The 24708-nt window shown below is 43.2% G+C and overlaps 2 protein-coding genes across 10 annotated transcripts in view; one reads left to right on the forward strand and one right to left on the reverse strand.

Annotated features, from left to right (window-relative positions):
* The first annotated feature begins 4673 nt into the window (after positions 1 to 4673).
* Positions 4674 to 13513, forward strand: SFT2D3 (SFT2 domain containing 3). Of its 9 annotated transcripts, XM_086843318.1 has the most exons (5): positions 4674 to 5663; positions 5806 to 6127; positions 6433 to 6566; positions 8484 to 8717; positions 12877 to 13513. In XM_086843318.1, exon 1 carries the CDS (start codon positions 4786 to 4788, stop codon positions 5440 to 5442), a length of 657 nt encoding a protein of 218 aa, XP_086699444.1. In that variant the 5' UTR covers positions 4674 to 4785; the 3' UTR covers positions 5443 to 5663; positions 5806 to 6127; positions 6433 to 6566; positions 8484 to 8717; positions 12877 to 13513. The 9 variants fall into 9 exon arrangements, with proteins under 9 accessions (XP_086699444.1, XP_086699442.1, XP_086699446.1 ...); XM_086843316.1 differs by having other exon boundaries at positions 4674 to 6127; XM_086843320.1 differs by having other exon boundaries at positions 4674 to 6127; positions 8484 to 8572.
* The window catches only part of WDR33 (WD repeat domain 33), a 68994-nt gene continuing 52353 nt past the window's right edge, over positions 8068 to 24708 (reverse strand). Inside the window, exons 12-22 of the mRNA XM_086843325.1 lie at positions 24370 to 24464; positions 22648 to 22734; positions 22280 to 22419; positions 21783 to 21935; positions 20406 to 21452; positions 17485 to 17587; positions 16757 to 17201; positions 13074 to 13240; positions 12854 to 12943; positions 11915 to 12100; positions 8068 to 9403 (exon numbers count right to left, since the gene is read on the reverse strand). Of these exons, the coding sequence (XP_086699451.1) occupies positions 9174 to 9403; positions 11915 to 12100; positions 12854 to 12943; positions 13074 to 13240; positions 16757 to 17201; positions 17485 to 17587; positions 20406 to 21452; positions 21783 to 21935; positions 22280 to 22419; positions 22648 to 22734; positions 24370 to 24464 (2743 nt within the window). The 3' untranslated portion in view covers positions 8068 to 9173. The remainder of the gene's footprint in view (positions 9404 to 11914; positions 12101 to 12853; positions 12944 to 13073; positions 13241 to 16756; positions 17202 to 17484; positions 17588 to 20405; positions 21453 to 21782; positions 21936 to 22279; positions 22420 to 22647; positions 22735 to 24369; positions 24465 to 24708) is intronic.

Here is a 24708-nt window from a genome sequence, read left to right on the forward strand (position 1 = left end):
ACAAATATTTTGGTGCCCAACATGGGGCTTAAGAAAGTGGATAAAACCTGTACTAATTGTATTTTGGTTGTACTTAGTCCGTAGTGGGATAACGTAGTTTTTAGAGCCTTCCTGGGAAGTTGACAGAAATTAAACACTAAGAGTCAAGGATGCCTCACCTTTTCACATGATACTTGGATTTTCTACACCAGAGGTGTCAGAACAGAAAGCTGGTGTTTACTCAGTAGCCCATCATGTGCACCTGAAACACAAGGCCTTGCTGGTTTCCTTCCCTTTCTATGGCTCTCTTGCCTTACCTTACATACCGTGCTGCTGCCATGACTTACCTACCCCTCCCTTACCTTGTGGTGCCTTTTCTCCCTTCTTTGGGTGATCTTGGTGAATTTGTGTTTCCTACTTTCCAGTTCCATGGGTTAGAGCTGCTGAAGTGTTACAGTGAGAATGCAAAAGCCAAGGTGTTGAGCCTTTTGTCTCGGTAGCTTTAGTCTGTGAGCAATCAGCACTGCAATTGAGGTTTGGCTTCTGACTCTGAGAGACTGAAGGATTCTGATGGTACACAGAGCTGAGAAGAAAAGTGCTGACAGCAGGGTATGTGGGTGCAGCTCGATGGGTGCCGTGGCAGTTCTGGCCAGCAACAGCTTTCTCAGCTGGCATTTTTGTGAGCTACACTTTTGCTGGTGGTTTTCAAGTTTAGCCAGACTCTGTGAGAGAGAAAAAATAGATTAGCGCAGAGGAGTTCGTTTTGAGTGTGGTGCAAATAGGAGTTTGTTCTTGGAAAGAGAAGGTCAATAAAACCTTTCTGTCCTGACAGTTTATTTGACAGCAGTGACGTTTTGAACTCGGATCTGCATTTTGAGCGGTTTAGAGCTACTCAAGGTGCATTTCCTTCTTTTGCAAGTGCACACCGCCATCGTGTGGTGTGTTTTGTGAGCCCTCACAGTGCCCAGGTGAAAGTCACGCCCTTTCTGTCCTGGCACTATTAGTGTGGGAGCAGTTGGTGTAGGGGTTCCGTTGTGGATCCTGAATCTTCGGGACTGAAAGAATGTGATCCTGCATATAACTGGGAAGGAAAATGAATCTTCTCACTGTTGGCTGGGCAGTTTATAAGCTGCAAAAAGAAAGCGAATTCCAGCATGGCCTCTTTCTTCTCTAGAACCTTTTCAGGGGGACCAACTGCTGAACGTTCTTAGTTCTGTAACTGGACTCTGAGAGACTGCAACGGGAAAAGGAAGGCTTGTGCTTATTTTTTGTTTTAGAAGCTACAGCAGGAGAACCACTGCTGCGTTGGAGTCTGAGACACAGAGTGTGTGCCCTTGTCTCTGATGCCTAGATCTGAGATCCAGGAGAACACTGAATTTCATATAACATGAAATTCATGGGAATTTTTTCATGGTGTTACATGAAAACAACTGTTAAAGTTAGAAAAGCTAAAAGTGTGAGCGTGTAGATTAGAGAGTTTTCTTAAGTCACTGGGTGAAAAAGTTAAAGTTTAGAGTTTAAGCTAGTATAGAAAGCTGAAGACAAAGTGGAGGATTTAGGGTGTTGTCTCTTTTCCTTCTTTCTTCTTCATGTTCTTCTTCTAGAGGTTTTTTGGTAGTAGTGATTGGATAGAAAATGCTGCAATGCAGCACACAGGTGATGGGTCATTGGGTCATTAAGAAAAATAATATACGTGTCTACTGTTAATTGGATAAGAATAAGTATAAAGATAAAAAGGCTGCACAGTTCAGGGCCATTTTGTGCCATCAGAGCCAAAATGTGCCAGACTGCAGTGAATTAAACTTGTGCAGAAAGTCTGGAGAGACCTGCCAAGTTTTGTGATAACATCCTAATAAACAGGAGAAACAAGATCCTAACGAGCTTTGGAGTTTGTGTCCTGACCCAGAGGACTGAGATAAACAAAACTCCCCGTTGAAGGAGTATCCCGAAGGAGCCCAGCTCAGAGGAGACCGGGAAATCCACGTGTGAGAAGAAGCACAGCAGAATCAAAGAGAGAAAGAAACAGATTAATAAAGTTACATGCTGGACATGTTTAGTTTTGAAGCTGGGTTTTGGAGAGTGAATGTGATGATACATGCATCTGAGCAGGAAAATTCATGACTCCAGGGTGTGGTTGTTTTTCACAGGATGTAAATTAAATGTTGAGACAGCAACAGCTTGCTGAACCAGTGCTGCTCTGCATCTTCCTCTTGCATCATGTAAGCCACACCAAACACACCGGTGCAATATTGCACTTTTCTTCTCAGTGCTTTCTACCGTAATATTTGCTGAGTCTCAGAATCTAAAGTTAAACAGAATTGTTTCAGCATAAGTCTGGAATGGGAACATGTGCCAGCACAGATAGTGTTCGCTGACCTTCCCCTTCCGACTGGTAACTGGAATTTGGAAGGCAATCATGTGGCAGTCACTCTCCTCTTACAGCCTTTAAACTTGGCACACAACCATGGTGTTCTGCAGGTTAATTCGCAGCCTTATGTAGCATCACACGCTTGCAGTCTCCTGGAGTCTGAAATGCCAATTTGCTGTGGTACAGAACAATGTATCAGCACAGAAGCAGTCCAGCACACTGCACTTCTGGAGGTGAAAATCAAATTTCCAGCACGGAATCCTGGATGGGAATTACAGTTAATTTCCATAGGAAGGAAAGCACATAAGCACACCTGCACTTTATGTGCAGGTCAGAAGTGGCCCAGGGGAGGAAAAGCCCAGGGAGACTCATCTGTCCCAGCAGCTTTTGTCTGGGAGAAATCCTTGGATGTACAGGAGGATTCAGAATTTCTACCATGGACTCCTAGATGAGAATGACAGCGCATTTCCATAGTAAGGAAAGCTTACAGCCCCAGTGTGTCAGGTGTACTTTAGAGGTGGCCAAAGGGAGGCCAATGCCAGCCAGACTCGTCTGTCCTGGGAAGTTTCATCTGGGAATAATTCTTGGATATATACTGAATTTTGGAGGTGCAATCCAAATTTTGGCAATGGTCTCCTGGAAGAATAAAAAAAAAAAAAAAAAAAAAAAAAAGAATACTTTTCTCCATGGGAAGGAAATCTCACAGCCCCAGATTTTCAGATGCAGATGACAGGCAGCTCACGGGAAGTGGGACTCATATGTCCTGGCAACTTTTGTCTGGGAGCAATTTTTGGTACTCTAAAGTAGTACTAGTAGATTACAGCATAACACAAAACAGTGCAGGATATCAAGGTACCTATATTAAACCTAGCAAAAGAAATAGTATTGATTGAGTCAAATGTAACTGACCACTGAAATGATAATAATGTACACAGATTCCTTTCACTTAACCTTCAGGGAAGTAACTGTGAAGCAGGCAGCCCTGCTCATGGGAGAAACTCTACACATTTCCAAGAAAAGTATGAAAATTTTCTGCTTTGTCAAACTTTGATGTAGCTTTTATAAAGTGAGGTGTCTGTCAGTCAGAAATCCAGCTTTATCTTCCAGATGTCAGACCAGTCTTAACCCCATGGTACAAGACTTGGTACATGGTACAAGCTTGTCCTGTTCATCTGACCAGTTAACAAGCAACAGAGAAGCTCTTACATGCGGCAAGATGCGCTGATATGGGAGTTGAATCCCACCTTCAGCCCTGGATGCCTGGATGTAAAGGACTGCCCTTTTCCACAGGAAGGAAAGCCTGGCAGTGTCTGTGGGGCAGCTGAGAGTCAGCCCCACAAGGCCATTCAGAGCTGACAGTCCTGGCAGCTTTCACCTGGGAGCAATCCAAGGAAGTTCTGAGTTTTAGAAGGCCAGAATCCCAATTTTGGCTACAGGTACCTGGCTGCAAAGGATGGCACTTTTCCACAGGAAGGACAGCCCAGTGCCCCAGTGCCTTGGGAACAGCTGAATGGTGGCCTCTGGGAGGCCAGCCAGGTCTCTCCTGGCAGCTTGCATTTGGGAGCAATCCCTGGATGTTGGCAGTTTTAGGAGGTGGAATCCCAGTTTGGCCCCAGCTGCCTGGCCAGGCAGGACAGCTCTGTTCCACAAGAAGAAAAGTCTTTGTCCCAGTGTCTCTAGGGGCAGCTGAGGCCATCCCTGGGAAGTCACGACCAGGGAGACCCATCAGTCTGGCAGCTTTTGTCTGGGAATATTCCTCAGATGTGCACAGTTTTGGGAGGCAGAATCTCAATTTCAGCCATGGAAGCTAGCTACAAAGGATAACTCTTTTCCACAGGAAGGAAAGTCTGGAGCCCCACAGGTGAGAGGCATTCCCATGGCCCTGCCTGTAATCACTGCGAGGCTGACCCGCCCCTCATCATTCTTGGCCCTATCAGTCAGTCTGAGCGGATCACTCCACATCTTAATCACTCTAAGTACCCCCTGTCAATCCATCTCCTGGGCTGATCCCACCTGTCAATCACTTTTAGTCCTGCCTGTCAATCACTGATAGGCTTATAGCCCTTCACAACCCACACAGCCCTCAGAGATCCCGTAGCCCCAGACAGCCCTTACAGCCACCATACCACTCACAGCCTTCCCAATCCTCACAGACTTCAGAGATCTCCTTGTCCCCATAGCCCTCTCAGTTTTGCCAGACCTCTCAGCCCCCAGAAGCTCCGTACAACGCCCGCACTGCCTCATCCCTCCTCAGCCAGCGCAGCCCTCACGCTCCCCGCGCGCGTTCTTCGCGCCTCACGCTCCGCAGCGCATGCGCGCCTCTCTGTGCGGCCCGTGGCCGCCCGTTCTGCCGTGCCCCGGATGTGGCCCCTGCTTGGGAAAATGGCAGCGCCGGGGAGGGCGGAGGCAGCGTTCTAGCGCCCGGTGCCGTCCCCGCCATGGCGGACCTGGGCCGGCAGCTGCACGAGTACCTCGCGCAATCCAAGGCTGCTACCGCCGCCACCGGCCCCAGCGCGGTCCCCGCACCGCTGACCGCCGGCGGCTCGCAGGAGGAAGCGGGGGACGGCGGCGGACTGCGGGCCTGGCTGGGGGCGCTGAACCCGTTCCCGTCGGGCGCTCCCCCGGGCGCCACGGTGTGGCCTTGGACGGGAGAGGAGGACCCGTGGCTGCCGGGGCTGTCGCGCTGGCAGCGGCTGGCGGGCAGCGGGCTGTGCGTGCTTCTAGCCGCGCTGTGCTTCGGGCTGGCCGGGCTGTGCGTGCCGCTGCTGCTGCTGCGCGCCCGCAAGTTCGCGCTGCTCTGGTCGCTCGGCTCGCTCTGTGCGCTGGGCGCCGCCGCGCTGCTACGCGGGCCCGCCCGGCTGCTGCGAGAGCCCGGCCGCGGGGCGCTGCTGTACCTCGGGACGCTGCTCGGGACGCTGTACGCCGCGCTGGTGCTGCGCAGCACCGCGCTTACCGTGCTGGGCGCCGCCGCGCAGCTCGGCACCGCAGCCGCCGCGCTCCTGGCCGCGCTACCCGGCGGTGCCGCCGGCCTGCGCCGCCTCAGCGGGCTGCTCCGCGCCGCGGTGTGCGGCCGAGGCAAGGCGCTGCCTCTGTGAGACCGGCCCGGGCGCCGCGGTGAGCTCGGCTGTGCGGCCGCACCGGAGGAGGAGCGGCCGTGTCCCCGCTGGAGTCCCTCGCACACGGACCGTGAGCCGGCTCCGGGACGGGGGACGCCGCTTCTCTTCGCCTCCTCCACGTCCTGACACGTTTTCCTCGCCAGCGCCCGAGAAGCAGCAGCAGGGCTGGCGGCCCGGAGCGGCCCCGGTGATGCTTAGCTGTAGGTGCTGTGTGCGGGGTCAGCCTGCCGAGCCGCCCCCGAGCTCGTTATTTGCCTTACAGCGCTGTCGGCTCCACAGCCGTGCCTTGGCATCGCTCCACCTCTGGGTGGGGAGCTGACAGCATCTCGCTTCTACCTCCAGCGTGGGACCCTGCGGCTGCTGCAGCGGCTGCTGCAGACCGAGATCGGAGCCGATGCGGTGTCATTATGGACTTGCCCGTGACTGAGGAGCAGCTGAGGAGCGCGAAGCTGACGGATGCTAGTACACGAAGATGATTTAGCAAAATGCGATCGAGTCTGGGGGAGAACATTGAAAAATTAACTGGTATTACCTCATTTTGTGCTGACCCCTACACTATGAACACATACTGTTTTTGCTGTCACCTCAGACCAGTGGTGAATATGAAGACTGTGGCCACTGAACTGCATTTCTTTCTAAAAAGCAGCTTTAAAATAACCATCCAGTAAGTGAAAAAAACTTTCCTCGGGTTGTGGATCACAAACACTGCCCATAATTGTAAGGGGAGGGGGTGTTCCTGCATGATGATGAGAGGATGCAAAGAGCTAATGTTGGCTAAGAGCATTGGCAGGCACTGCTGCCTTACAGCGGCTCTTAAGGGACCAAACTGGGCTTTAAAAGAGGAGCTTCAGCTCTCAGAACTTTACTTTTGTGTATATGTATTGCTCTCTGAACTTGGGCAGGACTTGCTTACTTGTCACAGCATGACCTTCAAAAATAGATTTGCCAGTAACTGGAGCTCTGCTTCAGTGCAGAAACCGAGCCTGCCTTAGGAGGGTGCTGAGTTCAGGCTGACAGAGCTGGGTGCTCCAGTTTGGGCTGTGTACTGACTGGACTGCTGCAAGGAAATGGGACAACGGGCCCTCACCTGCACAGAGCCACCAGTGAGTATCTCACTGAGCATTTGTGCCTTTTGGAGAAAATAAAGCCACTGCAATACTTACCTGCTATCACTATTAGTTTTAACATATTCACCAAATATTTTTCTGCATCAAACTGAAATTGTTAAAGGCGGTACTTAAGTGTACATAGATTGCTTTAATAAAACTATTTGTGTCCAGTTGTCAGTATAGACATTTCACTAATGGTCACTTTTTTCCATTAAGAATGTAGATCAGAGCTATCAGAATAGCATTAAATTAGCTCTCTGGTTTTAAAATTTTATTCCTAACAGCAGTGTGAAATTAAATCTGAGGCAACCTCTGAACTAACAGGTAGAGCATAAGAGTCTGTCTCAGCACTGGTAAAAGAACATGACCTGAGGAATACAGAAGTATATTCCCATTAAATAACTGTGCCCATTTCCCAGCAATAGTGGCTCATGGTATCACAGACTGGGAAGCTGTTTCTGTCTCTTCTGCTATGCTGTTACCTTTTAAGATTTTGTAGAAAATAGATCTAATTATCAAATTTTCTTAGGACTTTTTGAGCATATGATTGTGAAATACTTCAAAACTCAATTTAAAAGCTGCCCCTTGAAGGATATTACTAAACACTACCATAATAGTTAAGGAATTAACCAATCATCAGTGGAAATACAGTTGTGTAGATAAAGCTGGGTTTTCTCTTAGTGTTAGGTACACTTAAACTTATTTTGGTAGAGGACTGTGGTTTAATTAAAGCCTAAAGCTCATCCTCTAACTCATATATTCCAAGTATTAGACGTCTTTTAGCCCCTTAAACATATATAGGACTTGCTAAATAAAGAGGGCAAGATTTCCTCTTCGCCAATGATTAAATCATTAGGCATGAAAACTAGTCCTGACTGCCAGACATATACCCAAAGTGCCTGAAGTCCTTCAGATAGAACTAAAAAGCATTTTTTCTCAAAAGACAAACTGTGTCACATCAGATGCATCTCAGCTGTTTCTTGTTCATTCCTTTAAGGTCATTCTGTCTCTTCTAAGCCCCATGACAAGGATTTTATAGGCTCATGATCAGTTACAATTTTCAAATGTATTTTTATACACCACAAATTAAAAACCAAGTAAAAAAGGTACTTGTGATTGACTGAACCAAAAGAACAACAGTTAAGCATCTGTGCTTTGATGTCTTTAAGTAAGATGGGACATCAGGACTTGAGCCAGTCCTTAGTAAACCTGCCTATGAGAAGATGCACCAGCTGCCATGTTACTGGGTCGCAGCAGCCTCTAGAACTAAGTCTCAGCCTGATTATAACCTGAAATGCAAGGCAGGAGAGAGGGAAACCTGGTAGTGATTTTTCATTATGTGCTCTACTTTTAATATAGGACCTTCCTGAGGAGTATCTCTAGAACAATTACTTATGTGATGACATTTTCTCTGTTTAATACTTTAGGTATTAAAGGAGTCTTTCGATAACCTGGTGGCTAGAGATGATTAATAATGATTTATGGGGAAAACAAATTCATGGTTGGTAAACAGCTTTATTATGAAATGTGGGAAATGGGAATAACCCCTCCTCCTCATTTCCCTCCTTTAGTAAAATCTGGTAACAATATCCTAAAGACAAAGACACTTAAAAAACTTATTATGGAAATGATGAATTGCACTTCAGCAATTAATGCACTAGACTCTGCTGAACACCCATAGCTTTAAACAATGTGTCACACAGCTGCTGTAAAACATGCCAATCAAGATGCTAAGCTTTCTTTCTCAATTTCTATAAACGGATGCTGTTTTGAACAAAAATCTGTGGCTCACCTAGCTGAAGTGTAGAATGCCAGTCTTTGCTGTGATGTCTGTCTTGCGATCCAGGTTATGTAACTCACGCTGTCTTTGACAACTTGTTCTAAACACTATTCCACTCTTTTCTGTTTCAGGTTGGCAGACTAGCAAGCAGTGGTGATTGCCTGCATTTTGGAATTTTAACATCAGCACCATTGTAACCTGTAGACAGCTGTGGCTAAAGGTGAAAATGAAACTTCTCTACACATGATAAATCTAAAAACTAGGAATCGGCTCTCAGTATTTTAAATGGCTGAGATTGCAGGAGGTAGTACTGTTGCCCCATCTGAAATACAAGTTTGCCTAAATACAACCCTCTGTAGTAATAGGTGAGTAAAGAATCACACACTGTTGGTTTTTTGGTTAATTTTTGCGCAAATTACATTCTGTATTCATACAAAACCAACGTAACTCTTTGACAAACTGTACATATAGAAACAAGTTTCTGTCTGGAAGTGAACTGAAATCTATGGAGATGCTCCATGTTCCACAACACTTAAAAGAAATTCCAGCTCTTGACAAAACAAGAAAGTGAGGGGAATGGGAGTGGAAAGAAACAAAGCTAGCTACAGTATTGCAGCTAGAGGCAAGTGACTGATTTGGGAAAAGAAAGACCCTTTTTAGGAACTAATGCACATTCAGTTATCCCAGTTAAGAATCCAGGCTCGTGGCATTGCAGGTGACAAGAATCCAGGTTCGTGGCATTGCATGTGACTGAGTCCAGAGTAGCAGTCCATTTAAATATTGTCCCACAAGGACTGGGCATGACCCAGTCAAAGCCTCTTCTATCGGCCCCGTCCGCCCCGAGATCCTCCTCTCCGGGACTGGCCAGAGTTCATGTTATTTCCTCTTCCCCAATTGCTGCCACTCCTTCCTCCTCGAGGAGCGTTACTGACTCCCCCGGGGCCTCCGCCAAAGGCTTCATCCCTGTGGAATGCGTCGTGGTGGTCTCCATCTAGAGAACTGGCCCTCCCAGATTTTGGAGCTCTCTGTGAAGGTCCTGAATTTCCTCGTCCTGCAAAGGAAGCACAACCAGTTACTGGTGTGAGTTTGAGCTGAGTCCCTTCTTAGACATGCCATATATTGAGCTGCTTCTACTGTGGTGTCATCATTCATAAAGCAGCTGTAGCTGAGACCTGCAATTTTATGTCTCCTCCCTCAGTGCAATCTTCTTATACAGATTTAGTGCCTCCATTACAGTTCAGAAAACAGACAACAATCAAGCAATTCCTTGGGAATTAAAGGAGCTTATATTTTTACTGTCAGCAGTCACTGAAATGAAGTCAGAATAGTGACAGCTTTTTCTCCAAACTGCCAGTTCTTGTGTTTCAACACTACCTGTGGTTCTATGTTTTTATTGCAAAATACTTTTTTTTTTTTTTAATCCTAAACAAAGACATTGCATTGTTGACAAATTGAGACAGTTGAGGCTGATGGTGAAGATCACGAGTAACATTACTGTTTTGTTCCATGTTTTGCTAAAACTAATGAAAAAATGTTTTATTTTACTACTAACCAGGAACAAAAACTACTCAAGCTCTTACTGCCAGGAATAGAATTTTCCAGCTCTCACATACCTTTTTGGTTTTGACACATTTGATATGAACATTAAAAAAAACCCTACCCAATTCATTAGCCTAAAATAAGAAGCAGTATTTTGAGAAAACAAAGTCAGTGATAACCTTGATTTAAGGACACATACTACAGCTAAATTCAGGTATTTTTGCTGCACTTTAGCAAGAGTGATTTTGGTTGATTGTGGTTGGTTCCATGTAAAACAGTCACCAAATTGTTTCACAGAAATATTCATGAAGATTTAATCTTAAAATGATTTTACCAATACAATTGAAGGTGACATAGCCCACATATGAAAGTGTATTGTTCATGGTTTGTTTATCATGCTTTCTGCCATCATTCTAAACTTCCTTTAGCACATTGTGAGTTAATTACCTCACTTGTGCCTGCACAATTGTTTTGACTTAAATGGAATCTGATAGAGTTATCACTACTCTTCTCAGTAAGCACTACTGAAACTGGGAAAGGAATCTTTACAGATTTGATAGATGCTGGCTAAATTGAGAACTACAGCACATGGATATGGATGGAAAAATACTGGTAGAGAAATTTATCAGCAGTTTTATTCAAAGTATCTCTGAAGGAATGATAAAACCTACTGTTAATGCTATGCTGGGAGTGAAGTCCATGCAGAGGAGTGACATGCAGTTAAAACTGAATGAGCTTTGGGACAATGGTGAGAGAAGTGGGATGGGGTTCAGTGTTCAGTGGCATCAGAGACAAAGCTGTGCAGTCTAACAACAACAAATTCAGCTGCAGGCTGCCAGCTCAGCATCTGGAAGCAAATGAGATGGATGTTTGTCACTGATCACTTCCTGACAGTGGGTAGTCAATGTGAGGACATTAAAGAAAGACAATATTTACACAAGAGAACAGAAGTCCTGAGTTCTGTAAGAAATAGGATCAAGAACTGGTGTGATGCTAATAGGACTGACTCCAAAAGAATGTGTTATGTGGGTTACAGTAGTATGTGCACACTTAGAGGGAACTACAATACCAACTATTAGAAAAGAATGGAGAAAGTGGAACAAATCCAAGAGAACTGTAGAAACCTATGGTTACACCACATCTTAAATAGTGTGTGCATTTCCTAGTTACCTCATTAAATTTAAAAAATGATAATTTAAAACTCAAAATAACACATACACAGTAACAAGGATAGTGAAGATACAGATTCTAGAAAGAACTCTGACTTGGAGTCAGAGCTCTGACTTGGAGAACAGCTGGTTCATGCTGGAACTGGTGGAGTTCAGTGCAATCAGAGGTGGCATTCAGTCTTACAGGAACCAGCATTCAACTTAATTACAACACAAGACATCAAATGAAATTAGTGAATGATAAGCATAGATCAAGGGAAAAACATTTGGCCTCCTTTTTTTGTTTAAGCATACTCTACTGCAATTAATTTTTAGAGGTCTGTCCGTGGATGTTGTGTATATCATAAGTTTGTACCATTCTTAAAGCAATTAGAGAGTTACAAAAGGTAACTAGACAGCCATTAAATATAAAAATAATATTTTAGTAAGTCAGATCTTCAGAGGTTTAGAGAGCACATTAGGGACACATCACTCCAGGCTCACTGTTCCTATATTTGAGTTAAAGGATAAGATCACAAGCATTAATATTAATAAACAACTGTTCTAAAAATGAGGGGAAAAATGCTCTTAATGAGATTTCCAGCTGGAGTAACAAGGAACCAAAAACCAACTACTTTTGAACAGGGCAATAAAGAAGGGGATTCTGTGATGCTGGAGACAAGATTTGGATTTGATGTTTGAAAATTCCTCTGTTGTTATATTCCTGTAAGACTGGTCCTTAGCTTCCCAGCTGGTAAAATCAGATATTTACCAGCTCAGCTTTATCCCCTCTGAACAGAGAAGTTCTGGATAAACGTAATGCTGAAAACACATGCCAGTGTTACTTAAGGGTTTCAGTCAAAGGGGCTTTTTACCTTTGCCCCTCTCCTCTGGAGGTCCACCTGGAGCATCCATGTCTCTGTGGTCAGAGGTTCCTGGTCCATCATGCCAGGGACGTTTTCGTGGTGGCAGTGAGGCCATGTCCATGCCCTGGAGTGAAGAGGAACGTTCTCTGTTGGCTGGAGAGTGCCCATCATGAGGAGGGTGATCTGGACGAGGACCTGTGCATGAAAACACAGGATAAGTAATGTTCATTGGATCATTATTCCTTCTTTTTGAAGGCAGCCACATAAATTTACAAACTACCCACACTGTTTGGCACACAATTTGAAATTAAAATTATGTAAAATTTCTCCTCCCTCACATTTTTCAGTAAAAAAGCTAAAGGTAAAACAGATTTTAAAGATGATGGGAAAGAAAAGTGTGGCAGATGTAGTGTTCTTTCCAGTATAAAATACTATTCCATATATTTTAGAGACAATCACATCTTCATTTATTCATGTTTCATTTGTGCTTTGTTTTCCCTGACATTCTACAGCTCTGTCTTGCCCCAAATGGGATTGCCTTTAGTAACACAACTGCAGATATAAGCTGTCAGACATTGCAGCTGAAATGATACCAACCCAGAGAAAGATTACTGTTGGCATTCATATACATATTTTAAAAAAACCCCTCTGACATGTGATTCAATCATCCAGAGGTGACAAGTGCCCAGGCAGTTGTGGACTGTACAAGAACACAACTGAAAATCAAGGCTTTGAGGCCACAGTCACTTTTTTTTCAGTAAGACAGCCATATTCAGTTAAATTCTGTATAGTTCTTTTTTCCTAAATTTAAAAGACCAAAGAACTGCATTTGGTTTATCTCATGGTAAAATGCTGGTAACAAACATATGAGGTACAAGACATGATTTTAAAAATTTCTTGTTTAAGTTATTATATTGTAGAAGTCTACAAACTTCACCAAATTTTTACCTGGTTCTCTGTTTCCATCCCAGGATTCCTTCCGCCCTCCTTCAAAGCGTGGGAATTCATCTGGAGTAGGAAGCAAACCCTTCCGAGCTCCTGAGCAGTGAGAGAAGCAGGGGACAGGAGTGAGAAGAGACATTGTATTCATGAAAATAATGATGTCTGCCCAAGAAAATGCCTTTCCTTCCTCACCCTTGCCTTTCTGCATGAAGAACATTCCCCTTACCTCTCAGAGCACCTCGACCTCGCCCCCGAGCACCGTGATCCCTTCCTCTAGAGTTTTCATCTGGAGAGTCAAAAGCATCATCTGGCCCAAAATCTTCAGGGCCAGGAAAGCCATCTCTGCCCCTGGGTCCCCGGCCCTCATGTCTTGAGGGTCCTCCTCTTCGGAAGCTACAAGAAAGAACATGATACAAATGTTGTTTTTAGGCATCACTGAGTCAGCTTCAGTTTAATTATCAACTAATTTCTGAACTGTTTTCACTTAATGCTACAGCACATACAGTTACTAGAACAGAATTTGTAGGTGGGAAAGTGCTCATTTCTGCCTTTGAGCACTTTGATAGTAAGCTCTGTAATCTTCCTTTCATATTTCCTTCCACTGATTATGTTGGCTTTTCATACAAGAAAAATATTATTAAACATACTGCATTAATTTAATGAAAAGGTGGGAAAAACAATCAATGAGCGATGATAGATACAAGGTGAGGTAAGGCAAGGAAAAGTATAAGTGAATTCCACTTAATTCTGATGGTCTTACATTCCCCTTCCCTTTCCATTTCCATCATAAAACAAACAAAACATAGAAGCAATGAGAGTCGTGGCTATAACAAAACAGTACAGGATCTCATTCCTATTAATTCTATGATTCTTTTGCCAGACAATTTTCCTTTTCATTCCATTCTTTGAAGTTTACAATTTTAGCAAAAGCATCTAGGCTGCCCTTGGATCTGTAGGCACAGAGGTGGCTGAACAGTGCACAGTGGCATTCTGCAACCTGAAGAGTACTTTATCCAACTGCAGTAATGAATTTTGTGTTGCAAAATGTAATTATGACCCTGAAGTTGATAACTGCTGTCTGTAAGTACCAATGGAATTTGCTACGATTGGGTTCTGCACTGTATCTTAACTGAGTACAGCTCCTCCAGCACTGCAGTGGGGGACTCTGAGAGCTCTTCAGAGAGGAGAATGGCTCTTCCTGAGCTGTCAGTGCCATGTCAGGTAAGCCTGCAGCTGGCTGTGTGAATAACTAGTAGTTCTGTTCCTGACAGAAGCTGTTCAAACACCTGGAGTGTTTGCAAAGCACAGCCCTGCTCTGTGAGGACTGCGCTGCAGAGGACGCAGGCACAGCCCGGCTGAGGTGTTCGGGTGGTGTGGGCACTCCGGTGTCCCCACCGTGCCACCCCACGCTACTCTGCCCACCCTCAGTGACAGCACACGGTGTGGAGCACTCCCTGCCCAGTCACAGATGCCTCCCACCTCCCCACTGTTCCCAGTTCCACACTGGATGAACTGGAAGCACCGCAGTATTCCCATGGTGTTGGCTGTGTGCAGCATCCCCTTCCCCAGCTCATTAACGACACAGTGCATCCTATTACAAGCAAAACTTTAGATACTTTTATTTAGAATTTTAACAACATTAACCTTTTAATTACAAATTTAAATATTTTAACAGTAGTCATAACACAATACAATATTTTTAAACTTTTACATTGTTTTTAATAAAAAACAATAGGTCTGTCTCCACCTCCCAGAAAACAAACACAATACAGAGAGGAGGCTGCTGTGCCTGTACAGGTACAACAGTGGATGGAGGAGTGCTTTGTATGGACCATGAACCATTTACATTAACCTGGATGGTTTGGGAAAACAAACTCAACAGTTTCAGGTACAAATGGTTCAAATAATCACAGAGCAATATTTTTTAGCCTTGAAACAGCACAGTCCTCTAGAGGTTTCTTAGAGGGCCTCCCACTTTAATACTGATGTGGTGTGATTTGACTTAGCTTGGAAATGACCAAGATTTTCAACACGAGGCCCCAGGGCTGCAGGAATAGGCCCTTTCCTATTTCAGGCAACTCATGGATACAGCTGAGTTTTGAAATCTACGATACCTATGCCTGACACAGCCACAGCTCCTAATATTGTGTTATGGATATCCTTATTTGCCTTTTCATATCAGTCACACATAAAACCCTGCCTTGCATCGGGTTCAGTTCCTGTTTGACTGCTCTCACATCTTCTTCCCCGAGGCCTAGGACCTTACTGTACACAACTACACACTGTGCAGATTAGCAGGCAGGAAGAGGCAGGTCTCTGCAGTAGAAGCATCATATTGATATGCACAAGTAGAGTAAGAACAGGACAGGGATGAGAAGGATGGGAAATTAGAGAGAAACACACATACACACATTTGCCTCTCATGCTTGATCAAACCAGTTACGATCTCAATTTCAAACCAAGTCAGCTAAAGGAGTGGTTGGGATTAAGTCCACCACAGCATCTGCAGTAAATGGCACCTAGTTCACTTTCATTCCAGGAAAATCATCAAATTTACAAGCACAGTGAGAGCCTTTTAGAGCCCTGTGCCATTTCATTTCAAACTCTCTGGGCAAACACTTGTAATCTGATAAATAGAATACTCTTAGTTCAAAAGTCAGATTTACAGGTCACAGGGTTCTTGTTTCCCTTCCTGAAACTTTTTAAAAATCAGGACCATAATAAAATACTTTCCAGTCCCTAAGCATTTTCAATGTAAGATCTGAAAAATCTCTGCTGAGCTTCTAAAAGTCTTGTCTGCTGTGTCTTTTAGAGTTCTGTGATGCAGACCATTGGACCACTGGACCATCCAACTGGATTTTATCTGGCTTTACTTTTTAAAAATGGCTTTAATTGTTACCTTCTTTTAGTTACTGTTCATTTCTTTTCATACTCTTCACACAAAAGGAAGTTACATCTTACAGAGCTAGGTAGAAAATAGCTAAAAGAAGAGCTGTATAGATGCAAAGTAAAAGGAATGTAAGAAAATTATTAAAAAGGCAACTAAAACACACAAAATTCACATTATGTGGAGACCACAGCATATTTGTACAAGCACATGTTCTTATACATAGAGAGTTGGTGGTCAGTGAGACACTTAGACCTTGGAGGCCAAATTTCATTCAATTAAACTAACATAAATGTGGAGCAATTTTGCTGATAGTTAATCTCAGAGACAGCATTAATTCCTCCATATTTACATTGGTAACTAAAAGCAAATTTATCCCTTTGTGATCTATTTGGAGATTGTGAGCAATGACAAGGACATTGCTGTAAATCAGATTATTTTTGAGTTCTTCACTTGGCATTAAGAAATAAGTCAGAAACAGAAATAAAATTTCTACAAGCAAATGCATGAAAAAATAGTCTCAACAGTCCAACAGATGCTGTAACTCTGTCCCTTTATCTGGCAGTCAGATCACTGTTCCAGCTCCTTACAAGGGCATTGCATCTCATCCTACAGTCTCTACAGTCATGCTGTAGTTTGTGACTGGAGACAGAATCTCAAAATCCACTTCTAGTGTTCAAAAGTTTGTCACTTTAACCTTTAAGTCTCCTCTCAATTTTCAAAACGGTCTCAGATCTTCATCCTGTGTCACTGGATCTTCTCTACAAACTTTCCCCCTTCTCTTTACTTACTGTTTAAAGACACGGAAGCTGCTGTGTACAATGACCATTTTTCAAGTTTTCTTCTATTACTGAATGATTTTTATGGACTCTATACTCAGGTATATTAGTTTTCATTTCCTTATTGGTTTCCAGTTTATAAATCTGAAACAGATAGACTCCTTAATGAAAAGGAAACCAGGAATAAAAGAGTTCCCTCCATTTACCCTTTAACCCAAGAAAGAGAAACAGATTTATTCTTACCTCTCATCTCGCCTTCCTCGGAAGCGAGGATCCTCCGGATCCCGTGGATATCTGTCATCTGAAGGTCTCCGTCCTTCCCAAGCACCAGGAGGCCCACGGTTGGAACCACCTCCTTCAAATTCCCTGTGATCAGGAGGAAAGGGAGGCCCAGGTCCACCTCGTCTCCATTTCTCATCTTGCAATGGTGGGCCTCCTCTCCCCTCGAACTCTCGTAATCGATGGCCGAATCTCTTATCTGGGTGGAAATCATCACGGAAGTCGTCTGGTCGATCAAAGTCATCGTGGAAATCGGGGTGAGGTCCCCGTCTGTCCCTGCCATCACTCCAGTCCTGGCCCCCGCGGAACAGGCCCCTCTCCGGCCCGTGCTCGGGGCCGCTGCTGTTCTGCTCGTGCCGTCTGTCTGACAGCGGGCCCAGGTGATGGTTGGGTGGCCCACGGGCATCACCTTGAGGGACAAAAAACCACCACAGCAGGCTTCTGTAATAATTTCTAAATAAATTCAGTATGCTCTAGTTCACACAGTTCTAGAAAGCATATGGGATACATTTCACATTAAACAATATTTCTGGGAAAATTTTTCCTGTATATCCCAGCCCGCACCTATGGAAGCTTTTCTCTCAGCCAAGTCCCTGCACTGTGCTCCAGCCATTCCTCCCTGGATGCACAGCACTGGGACAGCCCCTCTTTGAGGAGACTGATTCACAGGAAAACAAACTATGTTTAATTACCTTTATTAAGACCAGGTCCTTGGTTGTGAGGGCCCAGACGACCTTGTCCTCCTTGCTGTCCCAGGCCAGGTATCAGCGGAGGAGGACCTGGGTTCTGTCCATCCTGTGAGCATGTAAGAAGAAAAGCCACGTGAATTGCCACGTGTGAGTAATTAAAAAATTTTCTAAGAGTGCAAAACAATTTTCTTTCCATAAAGTCTGCATCTGCATAGGTTGTACAACATAAACAACTCATGTTCCAATGGTTTCAGCCTCAGTTTTCAGACATTCACATCAGTAATGCTTCAGTCACTGAGAAACACACCCTTTTATAGGAAACAGCATTTCAAGTATTCACATTTTACCTGTTACAGCCAAAGATGATAAAAGCCCATATTCTTTCTGAGTATGAATATTCTGTAAGAATGCAAGATTTAGACTTAGCCTTTGCACTGACTTGTTAAAACCCTTCCAGACTGCAGATTGGAAATACTTACAGATCTGTACTCCAGCACACCACTGGGTCATAATTACACAGCTTAACTTCTCCATGAATCAAAGTTAAATAGTTTTAATGCTCTAAATTTATTTTGGAGAAACACTACCTTTTTGTTTCTGGTTGCAGAGAAGCAAAAATTTCATTTGTGCATTTACCCTGTCATATCTTGAAATATAGTTTTAAATTAAAAATTTATATTCAACTGCAATATAGGTGATAAACACAAGAAAGCACACAAATATATATGTACTACAAACTTCATATTTGCACTGAGTAATTTTGTAAGAATGTTGGGAAAATAAGCAAAATAAAAGATCTGGCTTAATGTCCATAAAAAAACCCCAAAAAACAAAATCCCCAAAAATACCTTCCTAGTGATGGAATGTTGACTTGAGTCCAGAACAAATCCATCCTCTGACTGAGCCAGCTATCACAGTGATTCTGCTGTTCCTGACCAAAACCTTGCTGGAATTCCTGGATTTCCCATATATTTAGCAGATGCTTACTTAAAATAATTTTTATGGAATTTCTTCCATTTATGGAAGTATTTAACCAAAGTAGCAGTTTTTAGCACTCAGTAAATAACTCTCCTTTAGCAGAAACCTCGATAACAAACAAACCGTGCTTTGCCAAGCTGGGAACGCAGAGCCCTAACTCTGCATTTTCATGGGATTTTTATTTCAAAATTCATTCCAGGCCTTAAACTGGGCTTGAACTGGAAAATATGCAGTTTAGAAAGGCACTTTACTAAACGCTGAAAATAGTCGTGTGCATCCCAGCAAATCTCTGCTTCCAGTGTACAGCCAGTGCAGCATGGGAATTAACCCTTAAAATTATCTATAATTGTTCTGTATTAATGTCACAAGCCCTTGATAAAGCAGATATTCACACACTTCTGCTACTGAAAAGGAAGAGAAGTGATTTGTACAAGCTTACAGAAAAAGAAAGCCAAATCCAGAACACAAAACAAACTAAAGTCTATTGTTTTAAAAAAAATCACAGATGGGGCCTTTTTAAACAGGAACTACTGCTGTATTCATATTACAAAGAAGCAAAATGGAACAAAACCTGACATGAATTTTCAAATATGTTTATTTTTAAAAGCCATTACCACACTAAAGGTGCACAAGGAAGGAAGAATGGTCTAAAACACCTCACTATGCCATATTTTTAGTATCTGTAAAAGCCTTTAAGATAGCAGTATTCAAAAAAAACCCAACCAGCCACCTGTCAAAAACACCCTACTGAATTCCAAACAGTGTGCAAGGGCAGCCTCCACAAACATGGTAATTATTCTCAAAGCAAAATTTGTCTCCCTGGGATAGCAATAAGAAGCAATTCTGCTGGTTTAAGTTATACCGCTGGGGAACCAATACTTGTTTGTGTAAAATGGATACTTTTGAGATCTCAGCAACAGTGGCACATTAACTTCTGGAGGGAATTATTGATTTGGAAGGAAAAAATATTCAAATTAACCCACAACTTGTGGGCTACTCTGCTTCAATCTAAAAAGGAATCCCTGAGATAAAGCTCATTTGAATATTCAGTTCCTCACTGTGACTGGTACTGGACTACACACTAAGTACTCTAAGCTTTGACTGAAACTATTGAATGCAGGTCTATAAGAGACAATTCTGGTTTAAAAACACCACACTTCTCTTTTTTTTCAATTAAGTAGATTTTTTTTCCTAAACTTTCCATTCAAAATTCACCTAGAACTGAAGACAGTTGAGACAAAGTACAGAACTGGTACTATCCAGAGAGAAACTTACGAGATGCAATAACCACAGAGAGCTCTGTGTGATGTGTAGTAGAGCAGAAAATGCAAAGTGCTGTGTCCTACTGTATCCCTCTGCACTTAAAAATCAAGTGTTAAGTGCAACCAGACCTAAGCTGATTCCAGGTGTGTGTCAACATCTATGGTCAACTCATCCTGTAGTTCAGATTAACTACTCTGGACAACTGAGAGTTGGCAATACCTTGTTTTAATTAATACATATGACTTTTCTTATGTTCAGTTTCTTTAAATTTGACTTTTATTAGTGCTTGTTTGTTTTCCCAGGAAATACCCCACTTAAGACAGTTCAACGTCTTTAAAAAAAAAAAGGAAAAAAAAGGAGTTTCTCTTAAGACTCATGGCAGACTGGTTTCTGTACTACTGTTCCAAATAATCCCTTTTCCACAGTTACCTGAATCATGAACAGTTTGGGTTGGAAGTGACCTTAAAGATCAATTATTTCCAACCTCCCTGCCATGGGCAGGGACACCTTCTGCAGTTTCCAACCTACAGAACCCTTCTTATTATCACTTCAATTTTCCTGAGGCCTCAGTCCTGCAAGGGATACCCAACCTCCATTCTCTCAGCTCCTGCTGTGCATTTCTATTGCACAGTTTTAATTCCCACATTCTGAAAAGTTCCCTTGTTCCAAAGACCACCACGTACCTGATTGAATGGGGGACGAGGCCCACCACCCAACAGAGGTGTTTTCTGCTGCTGGAAGGGCAGAGGGCCCTGGGAAGGGTGTGGCCCTCTCGAAGGGTTCGGCTGTCCCTGAGGTCCTTGCATGTTTCCTTGAGGCCCCACCAAAGAGCCTTGTGGAGGTCCCTGCTGGCCCTGGGGACCAGGTGGCCCACGCATTTCTTGTGGCGGTCCCAGCATTGAACCTTGAGGTGGGGGTCCCTGAAGGCCCCGCATCTCCTGGGGACCATGTCCTAGTAAACCACTTTGTATATGAGGACCTCTCATTTCTTGTGGATGACCCATCATCATCCCCTGTGGATTAGGTCCCTGGTTATCTCTGGGTCCTGGTGGACCCTGCATTCCTCTAGGATTAAGTCCCATCAAAGGCCCTTGGGATATAGGGCCCTGCATCCCTTGAGATCCCGGAGCTCCTTGCATGCCGTGGGGAAGAGGTCCTTGCATTCCACGTGGACCAGGTGGCCCCTGCATTCCTTGACCTCCAGGGGGACCCTGAGGACCCAAGTGACCTTGTGGGCCAGGTGGGCCCTGTGGTCCTAAATGAGTCTGAGACCCAGGCAGGCCCTGTGGTCCCAGGTGTCCCTGTGGGCCAGCATTACCCTGTGGACCTGGGGGCCCCATTGGCCCATGAGGTCCCGGATGTCTCTGCATTCCTTGATGTCCGTGTAAATCCTGAGGCCGTGGCATTCCTTGTGGAGGCCCTTGGGGGCCTGGAGGTCCTTGTGGTCCCATGAACCCTTGTGGACCTCCAGCTCCTTGGTGTAATGGACCTTGAGGTCCTATTTGTCCTTGGGGTCCTGGAGGTCTGAACTGTCCTTGTGGACCAGGAGGTCCCATCTGTGGCATATTCATTGGCATCTGCTGAGGTGGAAGGGGCTGCTGAAACCCTTGAGGCATCTGTGACATTGGGCCTTGCCCTGGGAAAGGCTGAGGTCCATGAAGAGATCCTCCTGGGGGCGGTGGCTGTACTTGCTCAGCTTGCTTTTGTGCGAGTCTCTCAATCTTCAGTTGCTGTCCAAAAAAGAGACACAGAAAATCAACCAAGCACAGAAGTATGTTACAACTAAAAACCAGAAGCAGTCATCCCATTTCATAGGAATTTAAGAATGCTTTTCTTGTAATTAAGAAATCACTAACTGAAGAGACCCACTGGTAAACTGAGATGTATGGGCCTCACATCATCACACATTAAGTGCAATATCCTGTTCAATTAGATGTCTTTTTGTAAAAAGGTAAACTGGTGAAACTGCTGCAGGAAGCTGCTCACTTTAGTGCTGAAGTCCAAATCTGTCACAGAAAGGACTAAAGCAAACTTGTTAATCCCCGTGTTTCCACACATACCTCCAGGAGTTGTGGGTTTGTGTACTGAAGTGCTGCCATTTCTTGCTCAATCTCTGCCTGTGATTTCTTTTTCTCCTCCAGTTTAATATCCTCCTTTCTATCATTCAATGGCTCAGGTGGGGGAGGCAAAGGAACTTTATTTTGCATCCATGCCTATAAAGATTAGGAAACACAAGATTAATTCTGTAGAACAACATGTGTGCAACACATTGCTGCAATGAGAAAGGATATGCTGAAACATTCTGTAGTATGAATACTTGAAAGTAAAAACAATGCTGAATTGGTTTTCTTCCCAGGTACAGATACAAGATAGAAGGTATTTAACCAAATATTTCATGTTTAAATAGTAATTAAACTAGCTACTGTGGTAAATTGCACTGGGTATTTATACAGGAGAGCTGATACTGAAAATCCAAAACACTTCAGAAGACACACACTTTTTGAAGTTGGGAAAAGAACAGTTTGTTCTGTTCACTGTGTATCAGGTACTTACTTACCTGCTGAAACTGTGCTGGTATTGGTTTTGCATAGGGAACTTTTTTCTGTGGCACTTTCTTTTGGTCCTTTTGCATTACTTCCTCCATTCCCCAGTCCAGTCCTGGGATTGTCATTTCAATGTCATTGGACTCATCTTTCCCTTTGGCACCAGGGAAACAAACAGTCAGAGCAATGCAAGCTTACAGAAAGATCCTTTTTTTTTTTTCCACAGAGGTTTTCAGCTCATCCTTCTTTACATGACAAACATGCACAACACAGAACTTTAGAAAAGAGCTCCTGTGTTCCCAAAGAATATGAAAAGAATGAAAAGGAAGTCACACCGTATCTGGATTGCTCAGGAGAATGCTTCCCCATAGCTATTACTTACCCATCTGCTCCTGCTCCATGGCTATTTTCAACTGTTCAGGTATTCCCATCCCAGGAATAACTGCCAGACTGTTGGGCTCCAGATCATCTAGAGAAAAAAAAAAAATATACTTGGAAAATTTTTCTTTATATTACTGTTTCATCCCTTTGGATTCTCATATGCTTTTACCATTAGTATTGTTATAAATAATTATGTAGTTATTGTCTTTCACTGTTGTTGGCTTTTGTAAATTATTTTGATATAGTACAGTTTATAATCTCTTTTTAGCTGCTTTTGATATAGTATAATTTGTCAACCTTTTATGGTTAATACCCAAATCCCTGTGTAAACTGTGTATCTTAGTGTGATAAATATATATTATAGTTTAGGGTTTTGCAAAATATTAAAATAGAGGCTATGTCCTGTGTATTATAACATTAACTTTTGCCCAAGTAACTGTAGCTGTGAAATAGCAACTAATGCCTTTATTTTTGTAACTAACTGACAAAAGTGAAATAGCTAATGTTGACTGAAAGTACTGGTAAAAATGACTAGAATGTCTGTATTAGAAAAACTGGGAAAATAACACTGAAAGAGCAAAGAAGAATCCACCACTGCCCCTTTGGCTCTCAGTAACTGTCAAACCACAGACCAGGGGGCCTCGTGAGGAAACAAAATACAAGACTCTCAAAATCACACCTGCATTGTGGCACCTGCTCTAAGAAGATGAGGTCAGAGGTTGAACTAATAAAGAATTCCCTGAACATATAAACTCAAAGAAATGTTTAAATATGTATAATCTTCATTAATATGCATTTGAGCAATGCAATGACAAAGTATATAAGAAGAGTTTTTATAGTTAACTGTGTGCTTCTGGCAGTTTGCCAGGTACCCCAGCACTGGATACTGTCCCTTTGATCCATTATTACACTTTTTAATAAAATTTAAAGAGTGTGCTTTGTTTCTCACAGTATCACATTCCAATAATAAATAGATATTTTACAACTCATAGGTCACAATTTAGTTTTATACATGAAGTAGAGGATATTAAAAGAACTGCAAGTTCAGATTCATAAATATACCCCAAAAGGTCTGAAACTGTGTCCTTTCAGGAAGGTTACATTTAGGGTAGCAACTGAGAAAAAGAAATAATAACCTATAACCAGTCCCATTTTTGTTATAACAAGTCTATATATTTTAAAATTTAAGTTGTATTAAAGTGCTGCATTTTAATCACCTCCCAAAAGCAAATAATTAAAAATCTGAAGAAATAGATGCAACTACAGGTGGCTGAGGCACACCAGTGAGCTGGGCAATCCTGAGCAGCCTAAAATTATTGAGATAAATCCTTAAGAGTGGAGTAAAGTTTAAAAGTTTTAGTAGAATTCTTATTGCTTTTCCTGTTGCAGTTCAGGACTGTGGGAAGCCTTGAAGCCAGATGAAGTTTTCAGGAAGAAAAGTAAACTGGAGATATTGCCAGAGGGACAGCCAAACCTCCTTCCTGTGATTGACCGAGCAGGTCTTACCTCCTGGAGCTGTGGGAAGAGAAAAAAACCCACTGTTGGAATGATGATCACTGATAACACGGGGAGTAAAATCATCCTTAGAAAAAGGTCTTTTTGCCCAAGTGGTCCCCAATGCTATAATTCTGCTTCCTCACCTTACCCAAAAGTGTAAACTAATGACCTAGGCCTGTTCCTGACCCCAATCCTCTTCCTTCCATATTGAGGAAAAATGCCTTACCATATTCCACACCATCCTCTGACATCCCAGGCAGCAGGTTCAAGTTGTAACGATCTCGCATTTTATCTCCAGGCCGATTTCTAGTCCAAAACTTGCTGTCAAAAGCAAGTTATATGATCTCATTAAAGGGTCAAGACTTAACAACTTTTAATCTAATTAGTTATTTGATTTTTAGTATAGTATTGATTATATAAGGATTCAACTCTTAGTAAATCAAGTTCAGCTCTAGATCTGAACACAGGGTATGAGCTTCAAGCCAAAAATAAAAAATCCAAAAAGTACTGTAATGAATTATAGTTACAAGTTAGAAGATACTTCAAAGTGTAATGGATTTTAAGC

The sequence above is a fragment of the Cyanistes caeruleus genome, chromosome 10 (assembly GCF_971803275.1).
Source record: "Cyanistes caeruleus chromosome 10, bCyaCae1.hap1.1, whole genome shotgun sequence".
NCBI classification, from domain to species: domain Eukaryota; kingdom Metazoa; phylum Chordata; class Aves; order Passeriformes; family Paridae; genus Cyanistes; species Cyanistes caeruleus.

Bases quoted from the DNA above. Each gene is read 5' to 3' on its own strand.
- SFT2D3 (XM_086843314.1), top strand. From the start codon at position 4,786: ATGGCGGACCTGGGCCGGCAGCTGCACGAGTACCTCGCGCAATCCAAG.